At 47.8% G+C, this 16,546-nt stretch overlaps 1 protein-coding gene across 8 annotated transcripts in view; it reads left to right on the forward strand.

Annotated features, from left to right (window-relative positions):
- Positions 1-16,546, forward strand: part of FRMD4A (FERM domain containing 4A) — a 411,923-nt gene that overhangs the window by 372,101 nt on the left and 23,276 nt on the right. For all 8 annotated transcript variants that reach the window (XM_084630503.1, XM_084630504.1, XM_084630502.1 and 5 more), the window contains exons 14-15: positions 2,465-2,606; positions 14,298-14,431. In XM_084630503.1, the coding sequence (XP_084486629.1) occupies positions 2,465-2,606; positions 14,298-14,431 (276 nt within the window). The remainder of the gene's footprint in view (positions 1-2,464; positions 2,607-14,297; positions 14,432-16,546) is intronic.

Here is a 16,546-nt window from a genome sequence, read left to right on the forward strand (position 1 = left end):
CTATAGTACCTCTCCTAGCCTGGGGGAGGAATTACTTACCCAAGTAGTCCTACTGCATCAAATGGGACTGCTAATGTAAATGCCCACCAATGGAGAGACGGGTTCCACAACTGGGCCCAAAAATTAAACATGAAATGAAGATTTTCAGGCCACTGGCAAATCCCGGATCGTTCGGCACAGTGTGACACCAGTTCTCTGAGTTAATAGAAACTCCAGGTTAACCAAAGGTCAGCATATCCTTAGGGTTGCATTAATTGAAGCTCCACACAGCAGTGGAGGTTCAGGTTCTTATGAGCTGGGCCTGGGCACCCAGCTGTCTGAATCCAGGATTTTACAAAGTGTTCAGATGGGAAGCCTTCCCTGAGACCTCTATAAAACTGGGGGGTTTAGTTGTTAAAAGCATTTTAGGTTCAAAACTAGTCTGAAAGAAAAACCAATTTCCATAGCAGAGGCTGAATGACAGTCAGCTCTCAGATCCATGTCCAGCATGCTCAAATCACATCCAATTGGGTTCTTTTTGGTGGAGGAATTTCTGTTTGCTTAGCCTGGCTTTTTAGTTTATTTAGTGGATTTAATAACCAATGTACAGAATAGGGTTTACAATGTACAGGATACTGGGTTTACAATGGTACTGTGCCCACACTCATAAGGAGCCCTGGCACCCAGACGATGGCCTTGCACCCCGCACCCTGCCCATGAGACCCCGCCCCTGCTCGGCCTCTTCCCCCCGAGGCCCCACTCACTCCTCTCCACCCCCTTCTTCCTCCAGCCTCCTGCTCACTCTACTCCGCCCCCTCCTTCCCATGTGAGTGGCAAGCAGGACCTTGCGGGGGAGGGGGGGGAAGAGCTAAACAGGGGCAGGGCCTCAGGATGGAGCGTGGGACAGGGCCACTCTCCAGGCACCAGGGCCCACAAAAGATTAATCTGGCCTTGCATAAGCCAGTTCTTAATTAATTGAAGGGGGGGGGGGAAGAAACTTTCCACATGGGCTGATTCTTCCATAACTGCCTAGTACAGGGTTTCTTGCACATTTCTCTAAAGCATAGGTTCTCAAACTGGGGTCCACAGACCCCTGGGGGATCCACAAGGGTACTCCAGGGAGTCCGCGAGTTATGTCCAGGACCACCAGCCCTGCTGATCAACTCCTCCCTCTCCCACCCAGCACCTCCTGCACGCCGCGGAACAGCCGTTCCGCGGCGTGCAGGAGGTGCTGGGAAGGAGGGGGAGGAGCGGGGACAGGGTGTGCTCAGGGCAGGGAGCAGAAAGAGGCAGGGCAGTGATGGGGCAGGAAGAGGTGGGGCGGGTGTGGGGCCTTGGGGGAAAGGGTGGAGTGGGAGCGAGGCCTGGGGCTGAGTAGGGGTTGAGCACCCCCAGGGAAAATTAGAAGCCGGCTTGGGGTGGTCCGTGAAAAATTTTAAATCAAAATGGGGGTCCTCGGATTGCTAAAGTTTGAGAACCGCTGCTCTAAAGCATCTGGAGCTGGGCCCTATCAGAGACAGGATACGGGGCTAGACTGACCATTGGCAATCTGGCAATTCCTATTGTAAAGTAGATGAGGTGTGTAATCCAGACACAAGAATTGACTAAAATTGTCATGTACATACAAAACACTGCTAATATCTAGGGCTTGTTTTCACAGCAGCATCGCTCATGGAATACTTCAAGTGTTGGCCCCAACCCAGCTCCTGTCCACATGCAGATATCTCTAGCTTGAGCTAAGTGGTGCTTTCCACTCGAGCTAGCTGGCCCATCCGGGGTGTGGGTGGGTCGAAGCTCTAGCGCTGCTGACCCTAGAGCTAGCCGCTGCAGTGAAGACAAGCCTGCAGTCTTCACAGCCATAGTAAAGGACTGAAGCCTGGCATTGCTTTCTGTTGTAGAGCTTTATACAGCCCTGCAGAGTGAAGTCCTCTGTTCTTAACAGATACGTCATGGGCGCCACGTTTTCCTACCAGGGTTCCCAGCCTTTATTATGAAGGGACCGTGTGGGGGCCTAAGTAAATCTTTGTGCTCATTCAGGCCCAGATACAAAGCTGACTGTAGCCAATGGAAAGAGTCCTGTTGACTTTAGTGGGCACTGGATGGCTTCTGCACTGAGGCTACCCAGCGAGAAGGGTGCTAATTATGTTGGCATTTTTGGTGGTTTCTTACTGTAGCTCTTAACATTCAGATTTTCTGGATGTGGTTCTCTGATTTAAGGGCAGGGAAGAGGGGAAAGGAGTCCCTGGCAAATGAGAGATATTAACGAACAAAGAAGCAATGGCAGAATTGCCCCCAGATTCTAAACACAACAAGGGCAGTAGACAACGTGGACATTCGAGTGCCAGTTTCCTTCCATTCTTGGGAAAGTGAGTTGGCTGAGTTGGCTTTTGAGGGCCTGTTTCCTGCCACGGTGAAATGATTCTTTGCTTCTGTGACTCTTAAAGCAACGCCAGAGTGTAAAACACAGCTCTGTGTCTATTCCCAGTCCAAGATTCATGCTGCGAGAAGCCTAAGTGAAATCGCTATTGATCTGACTGAAACTGGAACGCTGAAGACTTCAAAACTAGCCAACATGGGAAGCAAAGGCAAAATTATCAGCGGAAGCAGTGGCAGTCTTTTGTCATCCGGTAAGTCCTTTACCTTGTAACTACATGGGAAATATGGGTTCCTGCCCCTCGGCTGGAGAAAAGAGGAAGATGTAGCTTTGTATTATGCAAGAGCTGCCAGGTGAGGTGAAAGATGGGCCCTTCAGAAATGAATCTGACAGTAACAAGATTCTTCCTTTCAGCTTCGGTCTCTCTGGGTATGTAATATCTGTCTCTCATCTCCTCCTCCTCCCTCACCCAAAACCCCCACACCCAACAAGAGACCCAGGCTCCAATGTGACCCCGTTCCTATCCTCACTGCTAGTTTCCTCTTTCTCCCCAGGATGTCATCTCCAGTCTTCTCAGCTCCCTGCTGCTACCTGACCTATCCCCACACCCTGCTCCTCCAAATCCCTCACGCACTCATCTCCCTGCTGCTACCCAGCCTGTCTCTCACGACCTCCGGCCTATGCAGCCATCTCCTCCCCATGACTGGGTTGGTGGCCATCAGTCGTTGTGGCTCATTTGGGAAGCACATGCTGGGGGATTGAAGAGGGCGCCTGGTAGTAGAAAGACAGAATCTCCTCTAGAGATTCTGCACTGATCTGTCTTGTCTCTTAGCTGCTGAAATTCATTCTTCATCTTCCAGCTAGTGCCCCCTGCTCATCTGGCCTCTCAGCTCCCCAACGAGCCAGTTTCCAGGTACCGTTCACCTAGAAACTGCCTAGAGCCCCAAGTTTTATAAGGTTTTTTCCTGTGGAAAATGCTTAGATGCTTCTGTCAAGATGTTCAGTGTGTATTAGGCTGCAGAGCTAAGGGGAGCTGGAAGCTGTCATTTCCAGCTCAAGTAGACATACCTGTGCTAGCTCTGATCGAGCTAGCAGGCTCAAAATAGGAGTGTAGCAGCATGAGTGGCAGGAGGGATTAGACACCCCTTAGTTTGGCTTCTTTATAAAGTGGAATCGTCAGTAGTTATGGAAGAAGCCAAACAGGGATCCCTGTCAAAGGGATTGCACCACTGAGGACTGGGAGTCAGGAGCCCGAGGTCTATTCATAGGTGACTGGTGAAAATATTCTTTGCAGGCAGCAGAGCCCACCCTGCAGTCTCCCCGCAGCTCCCTGCTCCGGCCCATTGGCCCTCGCTGCTTGGCAATTCAGAGGAGCTCACCACAGTGTCATCTGAGGCATGTATCCACCGTCAGGCAAAATCCTCCACCTGTGATGCCCCACTCTGCCCCCTTCCTGGCCCTGCCACACAGACACAGGGCTTCAAGATCTCTACCGTCCCCCGGGACTCCCCTTCTACCCTCCATCACCTCAGGGTCTGCCCCCTATCCTTGGGCTCCCCTTCTCCTCCGCATAACCACAGATCTCACCCTTTCTCTGGGACTCCCCTTCTCACCCTCCCCCCCCACCCCCCACATCACCTCATGGTCTCTCCTTCTCCCACACCAGCAACTCAAGGTCTGCCCCCTATCCTGGGACTCCCCCTCTCCTCATCCCCTCAGTATCTCCCCCCTGTCCCTGGGGACTCTGCATCCCCTCCCCATCCCTTGAGGATCTCCCCCCTCCTCAGGATTCTCCTTTTAGCACATCCCCATAGGATCTCCCCCTTCTTCCTGAGACACTCCTTTCCCCCATTCCCGTCAGGATTTCCCCCCTTCTCCTGGGACACTCCTTTCCCCCCCATTTCCCTCAGGATCTCCCCCTTCTCCTGGGACCAGAGGTGCTGAAACTAGGGGTACGGCTGCACCCCCGGCTACAAGTAGTAACAACAACCAAATACATGGTTTCCACCTTCAGCACCCCCACTATAAAAATTGCTCCAGCGCCACTGCCTGGGATGCCCCTTTCCCCCCCATCCCTTCAGGGCCTCCCCCCCCCATCTCCTGGAATTCCCCTTCCCCATCCTCATCTCCTCAGTATCCCTCTCCTTTGGTCTGGGACTCTCCCCACCAGTCACCTCAGGATCCCTTCCCCATGCCTGGGACTCTCGCCCCGTCTCATCAAACCTTCCTGGGAGGCACCAGTCAGGAGCCATCACCCCCTGGGGACTGAGGAATCTAGTTCCACCTTCCAGGAATCCAGCGAGCGACCAGGACCCACACCCCATGACACCCTACCCTGCCTCTGGCCCCACTAGACATGGGGCTTCCCCAGCTGATCTGGGCATGCACATGGGTAGCAGGGTGGCTCAAAAATAGATTTTGGAGGGTTGAGCCCGCTCTAGCCCTAACCGCCTATGGGTCTATTCCTGGTTCCAACACTTCCTGCCTGCGAGATGGCTTCTTCCATAACTGGGTAAATCTCTTAACCACGCTGTGCCTCAACTTTACCATCTGTACAACAGTGATCACGTACCTCCTAGGATCAGTGTGAGGACTCATGGTTTGTGAAGGGCTGCAAACTCCTCGGGTGAAAAGCCACCGGAAGTGTAAAGCATTATTATCACAATGATGGGTCATTTAAGTGAAGTGTAGAAGACATCACTTAGACTCATTAAAATCCACAAGAATGGAAACGTGACATGGGAGAAGGATCTTTTCATAATTACAGAGAGAAATGTACCCTCTGAGAACCACTGGCTACAAAACCAAATCCATACTGACTCTGTACATCAACTGTGCTGCAGAACGTCCTTTGTGGCTAACTTGAAATTCCTCAAAAACAGGCAATAAGAGTTACGCTTTAAGCTGGCTGCAGTCGAGAGCAAGTTGTTTTGGAATTCTCTTCCTAGCCCGTGAACAGAGACACCTTTCTGTTTCTCCTGTCCCTCAGGAGGCAGCACACAATCCACTGTTTGTGCCAAGTATCTGTTCAGGGAATTGCAGTGGTGGTGCAGTTTCTGGTGTGGTGTTGGGTTGTTGGCGTTCTTTGTGAGTTTGGCTCTCCCACTGCTGAAAGCAAATAACATCAAGAGCCCCTCCAGAGATCCCAGCCTTGCTGGCAGCATTCCCATCCTCAAAAGCTATTTGCCGCCAATGCGGCGTCTGTGTTAGTACGTTGACTTTCAACCCCCTGCATACCAAGGAATTCAGAGTGCCGGATTCTGTGCTCACACCAGTCTGACTCTGTTGACTTCACTGGGTTAGCCCTGATGGTCACAGGCGGAAGTCAGGAGAAAATCTGGCTCCTAAACGTCTTTAGGTCAAATCCTGATCTCGATTACACCAGTGTAACCCAGAGCAACCCCACTGACAGCAGATCTTTGCCCGTTATTTTTTGCTCCCTGCTTAAAACCCAGCCAACCTGGATAAGTTCAGAGTGCTGGGTTTACATGTCCAGCAGGCTTGCCACATTGACGGAGAGCATGTGGAGTTAACTGACCTGGAGCTGGGCAGGTGGTTCAGATGGATCCAGCTGCAGTTGTGTCTGCACACCTAAAACCCAGGAGTATGTGAAATTGCTCTGGTTTATGCTGTGCTCCTGGTGTGACAAGGTGGAACGTCAGCTTCCAGCTGCACTGTTAGAGACCCATACTCAGAGCCAGATTTTGGGGTCCACCAAACCTATGGTCAAGGACATTTGCAGGACTGTCTCAGATTTAACAGAGGGCTCTGGAGCTTGCTACTGTCTGGTGGCTGCAGCTGTGATGTCTTAGCTAATGAAAGAGGGGACACACAAAGGGGATCTGTAGGAAGGAGGAGCACTTTAGAGGAACTTGGGTCCCTGTAGTGAAGCGACGACTCACCGGTGTGGCGCCTCCTACTGGTCATCTTGGGAATTAGCTCTTTTTCAGCTCCGGAGCACCTCCTTCTGGCTGGTGTCTCACCTGCCTTAGGTCCCATGTCCCTCATGGACCCCGGTGCCCCTTTACCTCAGGGCTCTGCCCCAGCAGTACCCCCACACTCTGGGTCTCCCCTTCCAGGGGAACCCCCAACCCTCTAAGCCCACCTTGCCTCAGTGGCTACTGCCAGTCGTCATCTAGCCCCTGCTCACTGGGGCAAACAGCAGTCTGTAATGGCCACTCATAATTGGCAAGGGGGTAGGACCTGCTGCCTTTGCCTATCCCTGGGCTGCCTCTCTGCAGCCCCAGGACCTTTTGTAGGCCTTCACCAAGGCCTGCAGCCTGGGGGTTTACCAGGCGGGAGTTCCCTAGCTCCCTTTGCCCTTCCCCACCACTGCTCTGCTTCAGGTACCTTGCTCCCAGACAGCTAGCCCTTCCCACTCCAGAGCTAGAAAGGGATTCTGACAGCTCCTGGCCCCCTGCCCTCTTATCAGGGCCAGCTGGGCCCTAAGTGAGATGGCCACACCTGCGGTCAGCCACTCCCTCAGCTGCTTTTCACTCCTTTTCTCCAGGGCTGCTTTTAACCCCTGTTCTGCAGGAGTAGGGCAGCCACCCTGCTACAGTCCCCAAGAGTGATCTAGCCCAGGGTTCCTAAGAACGCAACACTGATCCCATGTGCACACTGGGAAGCTATAACTGCCGCCTGAGGAGGAGGAGCAGGTTGGCTGCTTATGGCTGACCCATGAGAATTATTTGTATTACTGTAGCACCTAGTCATGGACTCTGGCCCCATTGTGCTAGGTCCTGTACAAGCACAAAGCACCCCATGCTGCAGGAGCTCATTCTTCTCTGCAGGGAAGAGGAGGCAGCTTGAGGCTGCATCCAAAACCCAATGTAGTGAGTGGAAGACACCACTGACCTCAGCAGGCTCTGGATCAGACCCCTGGTTGCTTCCTTCTTGCCCACAAGAACCCTGTGACCAGAGAGCCAATTCATTAACGAGAGCTGAAGTTTGGGTTTACTCAACTTTCTGATAAACACAGAAACTTTGCTGGGTTCATCTCTCCTTAGAGTCAAACTGATCAAGCCCCTAAACGTTGCTTAATGTGAGCAGACCAGAAGTGGAGAGTGTAACGGTCATGGATGCACCGCATTCCAGATCCTGGTGAACAGCTAGCACATTCCCCAGGCTCCCTCCAAACGTTTGCATTTCCTCCCTTTGTGCTGACGATTATTAATACATGATCATAACAATGGTGTGTTATTGTTTGTAGCAGAGGGCTACCATTTATGGATCTCGAGAGAATGAGAGTTGAGTGATTAAGAGGCCACTGTAAATTTCCAGACTATAAATACATGGAGTTATCATGAATCACCACGGGAAAATAGAAAATGTTTCCCTTTTTCACTGCTGGGCCCTCTTTCCCGCTCCCTGTTTTTCTCTCCTCTTTTTCGTGGAGTTTCTTCATGTCTTCCCCTAAAGGAACAAACCAAAAACCACGGTGAGGAGCTCAGATTGAAACTGCCAAGTGTCCCCTTGTTTTGTGTAGATGACACATGAAACCACAAATTATTATTATTTATTATAGCAACACGTAAAAGTCCCAACTGAAATGGGGCGCCATTGTGCTAGGTGCCATCTAAAGACGTTGTGAGAGACGTTCCCTGCCCTGAAGAGCTGACAGTCACAATAAACAGGACGGACAAAGGATGAGTGGCAAAACTGAGGGCAAGTCAGCAGCAGAGCCAGGAATAGAACCCAGGTCTCCTGACTCCCTAGCCAGTGCCCCATCCACTACATCATGCTACCTCTCTCCTTATGTGTCTTTGCTGCAAACTGTAATGCACCTTTAGAATCTCTCCCATGAACCTTGGCCCGTCTTTTGAGCAGAGAAAGGCCTCAACCAAAATCCTGGACCAACAAGTGAGCAGAGCCGAGTTCAGGGCTCGAACCTCTCTCTTCAGAGCGTTGTGCTGAATCAGAATACCCTAAAGTTTGGGCTAGGGTCTGACCTGGATTTGGAACCTAACGTTTAGGGCTGTTTGGATATGAAGTGTTAGTTTTGTCGATGGTAGAGATGTGAGGTCTGGTTCTGATCTCATTGTGGTTTAAAGCAGGAGTAAATGCACTGAAGTATTGAAGTCAACAGAGATACAGCCATGTAAATGAGATCAGACAAGTCCCCTGACTTTCAAATCAAGCATTTTGATTTGGGCCTATCACTGGTTTAACTCAACGGTTTGCAATTTAACACAAACCCAGCTGAGCGTGGAATGATTCTGGGGTTTCTAGTGAAGGTTTGCACTGCTCTGACCATGTCTCCCTGTCAGTGGGCTACCATGCATCTGTGGGGGCCTTATTTTGCAGTCCCCTCTGCCTGTAGAAGTCCCATTCATTTCAATAGGAGGTTGGTGAGCAGAGGAGAGCTTGTAGGATTTCTTTGTAGAGAAGAGCCATACTTTTGCTTTATCTCTGCACATGTAAGTGTTAAAATAATCCATCCCCTTCCCCCACGGCATGGCATAGACACAGTCACTTCTGCAATTGTAGGTTTCCTGTAAATATGCCTGCTTATATTTCAAAAATGTCTTAGTCCTGCAGATAGATTTTTCCTTCCCAGCATGGCAATTCACCCCTCACTTCCGCTACATCCGTAGAGGTGAATTTCCTACTACTCTACACTGAGTGTTTTCATTGGTAATCAGCAACTAGGCCAGTCTATGGAACGGCAGATGAGCAAAGTGACTAATGAAGAGCAGTCGCTCTGCAGGATATCTGTGTGCATCCTGTTCTGAATAATTCCAGATGGACACTGAAAAGCCAGGAGCGGGTCTCTGGCCATCGCTAAGGAGGATATCCTATTTGTTAGTCAGAGCTGGGAGATAGTGGCTGTTTGTGGTCACTTTCAATCATTCCCCAACATCCTGCAGCCATGAATCATACTGTGGTGTGGCGTGAGGAGTGTACTGTGCAATGTCAGTCCCAGCTCCACGTGGACTTGGATGAAATGCCTGCTTTAGGCCAGGAGACTAGAGATGGCAGCCAGGCCACAGGATACAGCATGAATCATTGCCGCGTTTACATTGTGTTTTGCTTGTGAAAAGCAAGAAAAAAATGCATCAAAGAGCCATCCAGAATCACACATCTGGACCACAGGTGATGTCACTGGCCCATGAAAATGTGGCTTTTTACTCTGGATTTTCTTCCCTCTCTGCTCCAGCCCTATCGCTGACAGTCACTAAACCAGTCTCACTCCTCTTGCTCTCTGTGATCCTCTCCTTCCTTCTCTCTTTCCCCTCAATGTCCCTCTCACTTCCTTTGTCTTTCCTTTCAGCTTATCCCTTCCTGCCTTCCCTCCTGTCCGCACTCCTCGCCTAGAAGATATTTAATGCAGAGAATGAATAAATAAAAATAAACGAACCCCCTAGCCGTCCTCAGAAAAATCATAGACATAACATGACATTTATAAACCATCACTTTGGTTTATATTAAACTCCTTTCTTCCCCCACCTTTGACTGTGATGTCTGTCCTGACTGTAAGTTCCTCAGGCCAGGGATGGTCTCTGGCTCAGTGAGGCACTGATCGTGGTTGGGCCCTCTAGAAGCTACTGGAATACAAATAATAATAATAATAATTAATAATATATTGAAAGCAGTAAACATACCTATTCAAACTACCAAAACGTGCCCTGTCTTAGAGGCAGCAGGGTCTACGCTCGAGGCACATGCACAGGGCTGGGAACTAGGAGCTCCCGAATTCTGATGACAAATCGTTCTCTGACTCATTGTGTTGCGTTGATCAGATTCCAAGGCCAGAAGGGACCATTGTGATAATCTAGTCTGACCTCCTGTACCACACAGACCAGAGAACTTCCCCAAAATAATACCCAGAGTAGATCTTTTAGAAGAAATTCCGCTTGATATAAAAATTGCCAGTAATGGAGACTCCACCACGACCCTTGGTCAATTCACTTGGGGTCTGACAGTCCCAGCTCTCACAATGGTTTTATGCTAGTGTGACGCCATTGGAGTTACTCCTGATTTGCCCCAGCCTAAGCAAGAACTGAATCAGGCCATTAATCGCTACAGGAAACGTTCAGCAGTGATGTAAGCGGTTGTGTAATTTACACATTGGGTGTAAATTGTTCAGAAAGGACCAAACTCTCCTCCCAGCTTCACAGCTGTAATTCCCGTTGATGTCCGTGAGACAAGAAGTAATCAGGTCACTGAGAGCAGAAATTTGACCCAAAGTTGGATGTAAGAGACATAACATGAACCAATCTGGCATTCCTTGTGTGTCTAAATGGCATGACTTATACCTGTCACCATATAATTGGGAGAAAAGGCATGTAGGATTCAATAGGAATTAAACCATAGGTCTGTATATAAATGGAGGTCCCATTCTGCAAAGGATTTAATCATATCAATGGAGCTATTCCCATGCTGAATACTAGATGATTACATCTCTTGCAGAATCAGGGCCTTAACAGGATTCTAAAGGAATTACTGTAGAAACCTTATAGAATTTGGTGAGTCCTAACCTTCAAAAGGTCTTTTGAACCATTCTGTATAATTTTCCAATAAATTCCATAGGACGGTCCAAAAACCATACAGAAAATGTATGGTTTTCTATTGAATTTCAATATGACTGTTCCATAAAGGTATAGCTCCTCGTGGCAGGTAAGATCAATAGAAAGCAGCTTCTCATGGTTTGTATGGTGGAAATCAGTGATCTTTTCTCGGCTAATAGTGCTGTTTGGAAGGCCTTGATGGGCCTGAATTCAATGGCATTAAGTAAGGCTGATGTATTTATTTTGTGTAGCATGTAGTTGGTTGGTTTGGTTTAGTGTTTGTTTGTTTTATGGTCTCTTGCTTTGTTCTGATTTTTGGTTCTTCATTTGCGTTTGGTCTGACATTTGGGGCTGTGGTCACAGGTCTGCTAGTGTCAGTAATTTTCTCAGTATATACAGAGCTTCTCATGGGCACTCGAGGCGCACAAAAATACAGAGCTGAGTTCTCTCCCTGGCAGCCATCTCACGCTAGTGTGACTCAATTGGCTTTGATGGAGTTTGCTCTTGGTTTACACCAGTGCAAGTGAGGTGAGAATCAGGCCCACAAAATCCTAGGAAATGCAAAAATAATCCAAACGTTCATTAAGAAAAAAGGGGGGGTTATGAAAGAGAACTCAAACAGAAAGCCCAGCTCATCCTATCTCTTCAGAAAAGGGCTGTGGTAACAGATAGATCTTGCAAAATGCCTCCATGGTTAACAGACGGACTCTGTCAGACCAAGCAAAGTCTAGCATTGAGGGCCCTGAACTGAGAAGTTCCTGTCCTCAGTCATACGAGTCTTGTCTACACTGCACAACTTTATCATTTGAAGACCCAGTTGGAGTAGATTAGTCTAATAACCCACTACATTCTGAACTGGTTTAATGCCAATGTGAATGTGGACAAGCTGAAATAATTCCGCTAGTCCTCCCCCTACTTATCCAACAGTGTATTGGTGGCCTTTTGAAATCTCCCAGAATCCATTGCTTCTAGGAACTGTACCAGGAACTGTGAGATGGGTACCCAGAAAGCATTGCAACTGAAAGGCCTTGAACAAGGCTAGTATGGCTCTTAAACTGACACAGCACAGCTGACACAGCTAGATGCAATGCACTGTGCTTAAATCAGTTTAGCACAACCAGTTCAACTACACAAACTGTTTAATTCTCTAGTGTAGACATGCCCATAATTAGAGGTGTCAAGTCAAGCATCCAACTGCCGGGTGTGGTGCATATAATTTATGTGTTTTTAAATGTTGCAACAGAAGCATCCGTCTAGATGCTGTGGTGATAGGTGGTTTTATATATATATAAAATTTAAAAATAAATTACATTCGGGTGGGGAGAAGAGAGGAAGGAGAAAGGAAAACAGAGAAAGGAAAAAGCGCTCCAGCCAGTTACTCTAAAAGAAAAAGAAAGGAGCGAAACATCTGCAGGAATCATGAGCAGCTTGTTGTTGGAGGTCAGCAGTTCATCAGCAGTTGCGTAGAAGAGTTCAGCAGTTCACTCGCTGCCAGTGAGTGCTCACTGCCGTTATTATTAGGGAGGTGCTAGAGAGGATTTACCCGGCCAGCTTGAATGCAAAATGGAAATTCCTTTAGGAAAATCCCATTGCACTCTTGCAGTGCTGAGCATTCCCTGGCTTGAACTTGTGTTACTTTGGGCCTTACTTGTGGTTAAGGCTATAAAAAGACCCGAATGAAATCCATTTGATGCTCTTAATTTTATGTCTGGATAAATGTGCTCCGCGTTCCCATAGAGTTGTCTTGATTTTTGCTGGTGACGCATTGTAAAATGGCACCCGTCCTGTCCTAGAGTCCAGCCGATCTCTAGAGAACTCCAGTCTGGTTTTGCACTTCCAACACATCCCAGTAAACACTGTAGACACACGCATGTTGCACAGGAGAGGGTCATTGTGCAGAACAAGCGCAAGTTGTTTTGTGGTGTGCAGGTCACAGAAAGTAGCGCTGGAGAAGCTCCATTAGCTCTAGTCCATCCCCTTTGGGCTGGTGTGAGGTGTTTCCCTCCAGTATATTTCGTAGTCCCTTTTCCCACTTTCCGTGTCTGAGAGGAGAGTAGGAGCAAAGAAACTCAAAGCAAAACGTAGCTGAAAACATGAGTTTCATCAGGTTTTGATGCAAAGCCATAAATTTGCCCCTAGGGTCACTCCAAAGGTTTGCAGAACCTCAGCAAAGCTTTCGACGAACTCGGACTGAGAATACTGACTGCACGCTTCAGCGTCAGTCCTGAAAGTGCACCTGTAGGTCCTTATACTCACAGGCGTGCTAAGCTTCATCCTGATGTTCACAGGCATGCTAGCTGAGGCTTGGTTAAGGCCTCTTGGAAAATCTGACTAAGGTAGACAATAAGAGCCTGATTCTGCACTCCATTGCTTTGCAGAGGCCGAGGCAGCATCAGGAAACTGGTGAAGGAGAATGGCAGATAAGTCCCATAGTGTATACAGGACTAGATTGGAAAGTGGGGCTCAACTTGAGACACCTTAAAGGGCCAGGATTTTCAGAGGCTGGATGCTCAGCACTTTCTGAAAAGCAAGCCCCCTTTAAGATGCCTCAAGTTGGGCACCCGAAAATGGATGCAACCAAAATCACAACTCACTTGAGCAGGGAGCCCCTGAACAAAGATGTGTGCCCCATTCAGTGGTGAAATTAAATAAGGAGATCAATCAATACCTCTTTTTAAAAGAAACGAAGTACAAAGATTAACACAAAATCTCAAGGCCAGATTCTGATGTCAGTTAATTCTGGATTTACAACAATGTAACATCACTGACTTCAGTGGTTCTTGTCACTTGAAAATCAGGCCCCTTATTTAGGCATCTAAATATGGATTTATGCATCCAGCTCTGAACATCATGGCATATAAATCCATGGGAAACAACAACTGCCATGAAAAGACCTTCTGTTAGCTATTGCGGGTTTTTAACTTTGTTTCTATTTTGCAAAAATCTAGCTTCAGTTACTACATTTCTTCTGCGTAGTTAGAATTAACCACAAGTAAGTGGGCTAGATGCAGCAATCATTGGGTGAAATTCTATACAGGAGGTCAGACTAGATGATTGTGATGGTCTCTTCTGGCCTTTAAGCGATGAACATGTGTTTCCGATGCGTTGTAAATTCCGTTTGCTGTTGGGAGCTTTCGTAAGAACTGTATGTAGTATTTTCAAGAGGAGCTTAAAAAAATTACCTGATTGTTTTTATTTACAGAGAAGAGAATTACAAATCTCTTTATGCTCAGATGTCTGACCCCATTCTGTTAGTTTAAGAATGAAGAACTTGTCATAAACAAACATGACTGTGTAACACCCTGCTTCATTTCATAGTCTGATTCTTTTTTGGAAAGCTCTCGTCCAAAGGGTAGGCTTTGGTGAAATTCATTAATGCTCCAGATGTGTGTCCTGCTGTCAGCTGGCCTAGTGAAATCATTGTTTATTGACAGGTTCCCAAGAGTCGGATAGTTCTCAGTCTGCCAAGAAAGACATGCTGGCTGCATTGAAATCCAGGCAGGAAGCTCTGGAAGAGACACTGCGCCAGCGACTGGAGGAACTAAAGAAACTGTGTATCCGAGAAGCGGTAGGCAATAGAAATTTTATAACCCCGGAAAACATTGTGGCTTGTATTTTTATATGCTCACAGCCTCGTTTGAAAATGGATGGAGGCTGGAAGGAGAAGTAAAGCCTTCCTAAATCCTATCTCACAAAGTGTGTGGTGCCTAAGGACTGAGTGATCCCAAGGCATTTCATGTCTAGTGTGGCACAAGGCCTTCTTTACACTAGAGAAGCTGGACTCACACCAAACCAGTTGTGCACCCGTAAGGCCTGATCCAGCAAGGTGCTGAGCATCTGCAGCTCCTATTAAAGTCATCATGAGTGGTGGATGCTTAGTAGATACTTAGCGTCCTTCAACAGGGCTCCTAATGGGCAGTTTGCCATTGCCTTCAATGGGAATAGGCTAGTGCCTGTAGATGGCACATCTTGTCTAGCCATTGTTTGGTCACCTGGCCTGGTATATGCCCCTTGGTCCTCATCTTCAGTAGGAGAAAGGTGTGTTTGTAACATGTGAGCTAACTCACCTCTTTTCCTAGAGTAGACATGGCCTCAGGTGCACTCTTTCTATGTTCATTTCCCAGCATGCTCTTCCAACTCCCAGCTATTTCACAGCACAGTCCCTTTGCCTGGCATGGGGGTTAAATCACCACCGTTTGGGGCCCCCCAAATACAAATAGCACAGTTTGGGGTGAACTTGTGTGCAGCATGGTGGGGTCTTCCCTTCACTGAGCTGTATGTAACATGACAAATGCTGAGGAGGTCCCTTGGCTACATCATCGGTATCACTAGTAGAAGAGAATGTTAGGTAACATTGTCAAGAGAAAATCACCTTTCTGCCTTAAATATCACCATGGGACAAATGGGGTGCCATATGATGAGGTCATATTGTACTTGGCATGTGTCTGTTTAATTACCGTTGGGGTTGATTTAAACTGGTTTGTTTTAAAGCAGGTCATCGTGAACATCAAACCATTTCAAATGCTGGAGAAGTTAGGATCCTTGCTGCGTTTGTGCCTGGAAACATAATAAATATTAGCAGCAGCTTATATGAAGTTTACACTTCGATCACACATGCATACATAACTCCTGTTTCCCAGGCCTGGAAAAATCCAGATTTAACAAAGATCACTGCCAGGAATAGAGAATGGGAGAGTTGGCTCTGGGCAGCGGTACTGAGATCTTTAAGTTGCTGTTTATATTTAAAGTGCGTATCACTTTAAAAAACAAACAGAAAAAAGACCATTGCCCATTTTTTAAAAATCTCATTGCGCTTTGTTTAGACTTGGCTCTGACTTGAACACCAGCTGGGATAAGCGGGAGGAAAACAGCTTTTCAACACAGAATGTCAGAGGAAATATGTGCAGGCCTCATCCCACAACTCTTCCTTGCATGAGCAGTCCTGATGTATGAAGTCTCAATTGGCTTCGACAGGCCTACTCTCTTGCGTAAGGTTTGCAGGATCAGGTCAGACCAAGTGTCCATAAACCATTTAGCTTGGATCAGCTGCAGAAAGTGGTCAAAAGTTTCACTGGCTCTTTTATTTTAAACGTTTCCTCTTGGGCGATCCTGATTCGGTTTGTTTGCTGTGGGACTTGCTGAGTTAAAATGAGGCAGACACAGGCAAGGAGAAGAAAAAAGGGTTCACGCCTGGGCTTAATCAAACTAGCATGGCCCAAACCATTCACAACAGTGGCATCATGTTGATTCACTTATTAATTCAGATTAATTTCAGGTCCCTGCCTGTAAATCCGTTCCAGTTTATGGCACCAGCACAGTAGCCCGCTTTGCTTTTGTTCTTACAAAACCTTGGGCGTTCTGGAGTCTTGGCAAAGAAGCCATTAAAGATGTAACTCGTTCCCCACACCTGCGCTTCATGTTAAGATTGGGGTTATAAAGGATCCTGGTGATGCTCAGTAGAAAGACCCAGAATCTGTATCTTGATGCACTATTTGTAGCCAGCCATTTTGTGCAACAGGATAAACATGTTACAGAAAAGGAGCTAAAACAGCCACTCTGGAGAGGGAAGCATTTAAACAACCTTGAAAAAGGGCATTGTACACTTCACTGCAGTGCTGGGTTAGGAATTCATTGTGTTGGGAACTACTTAAGCTAGGGGCTGAAATGGCCAGGGCCTCATTTC

This window comes from Lepidochelys olivacea, assembly GCF_965140295.1.
Source record: "Lepidochelys olivacea isolate rLepOli2 genome assembly, chromosome: 1".
Taxonomy (NCBI): domain Eukaryota; kingdom Metazoa; phylum Chordata; order Testudines; family Cheloniidae; genus Lepidochelys; species Lepidochelys olivacea.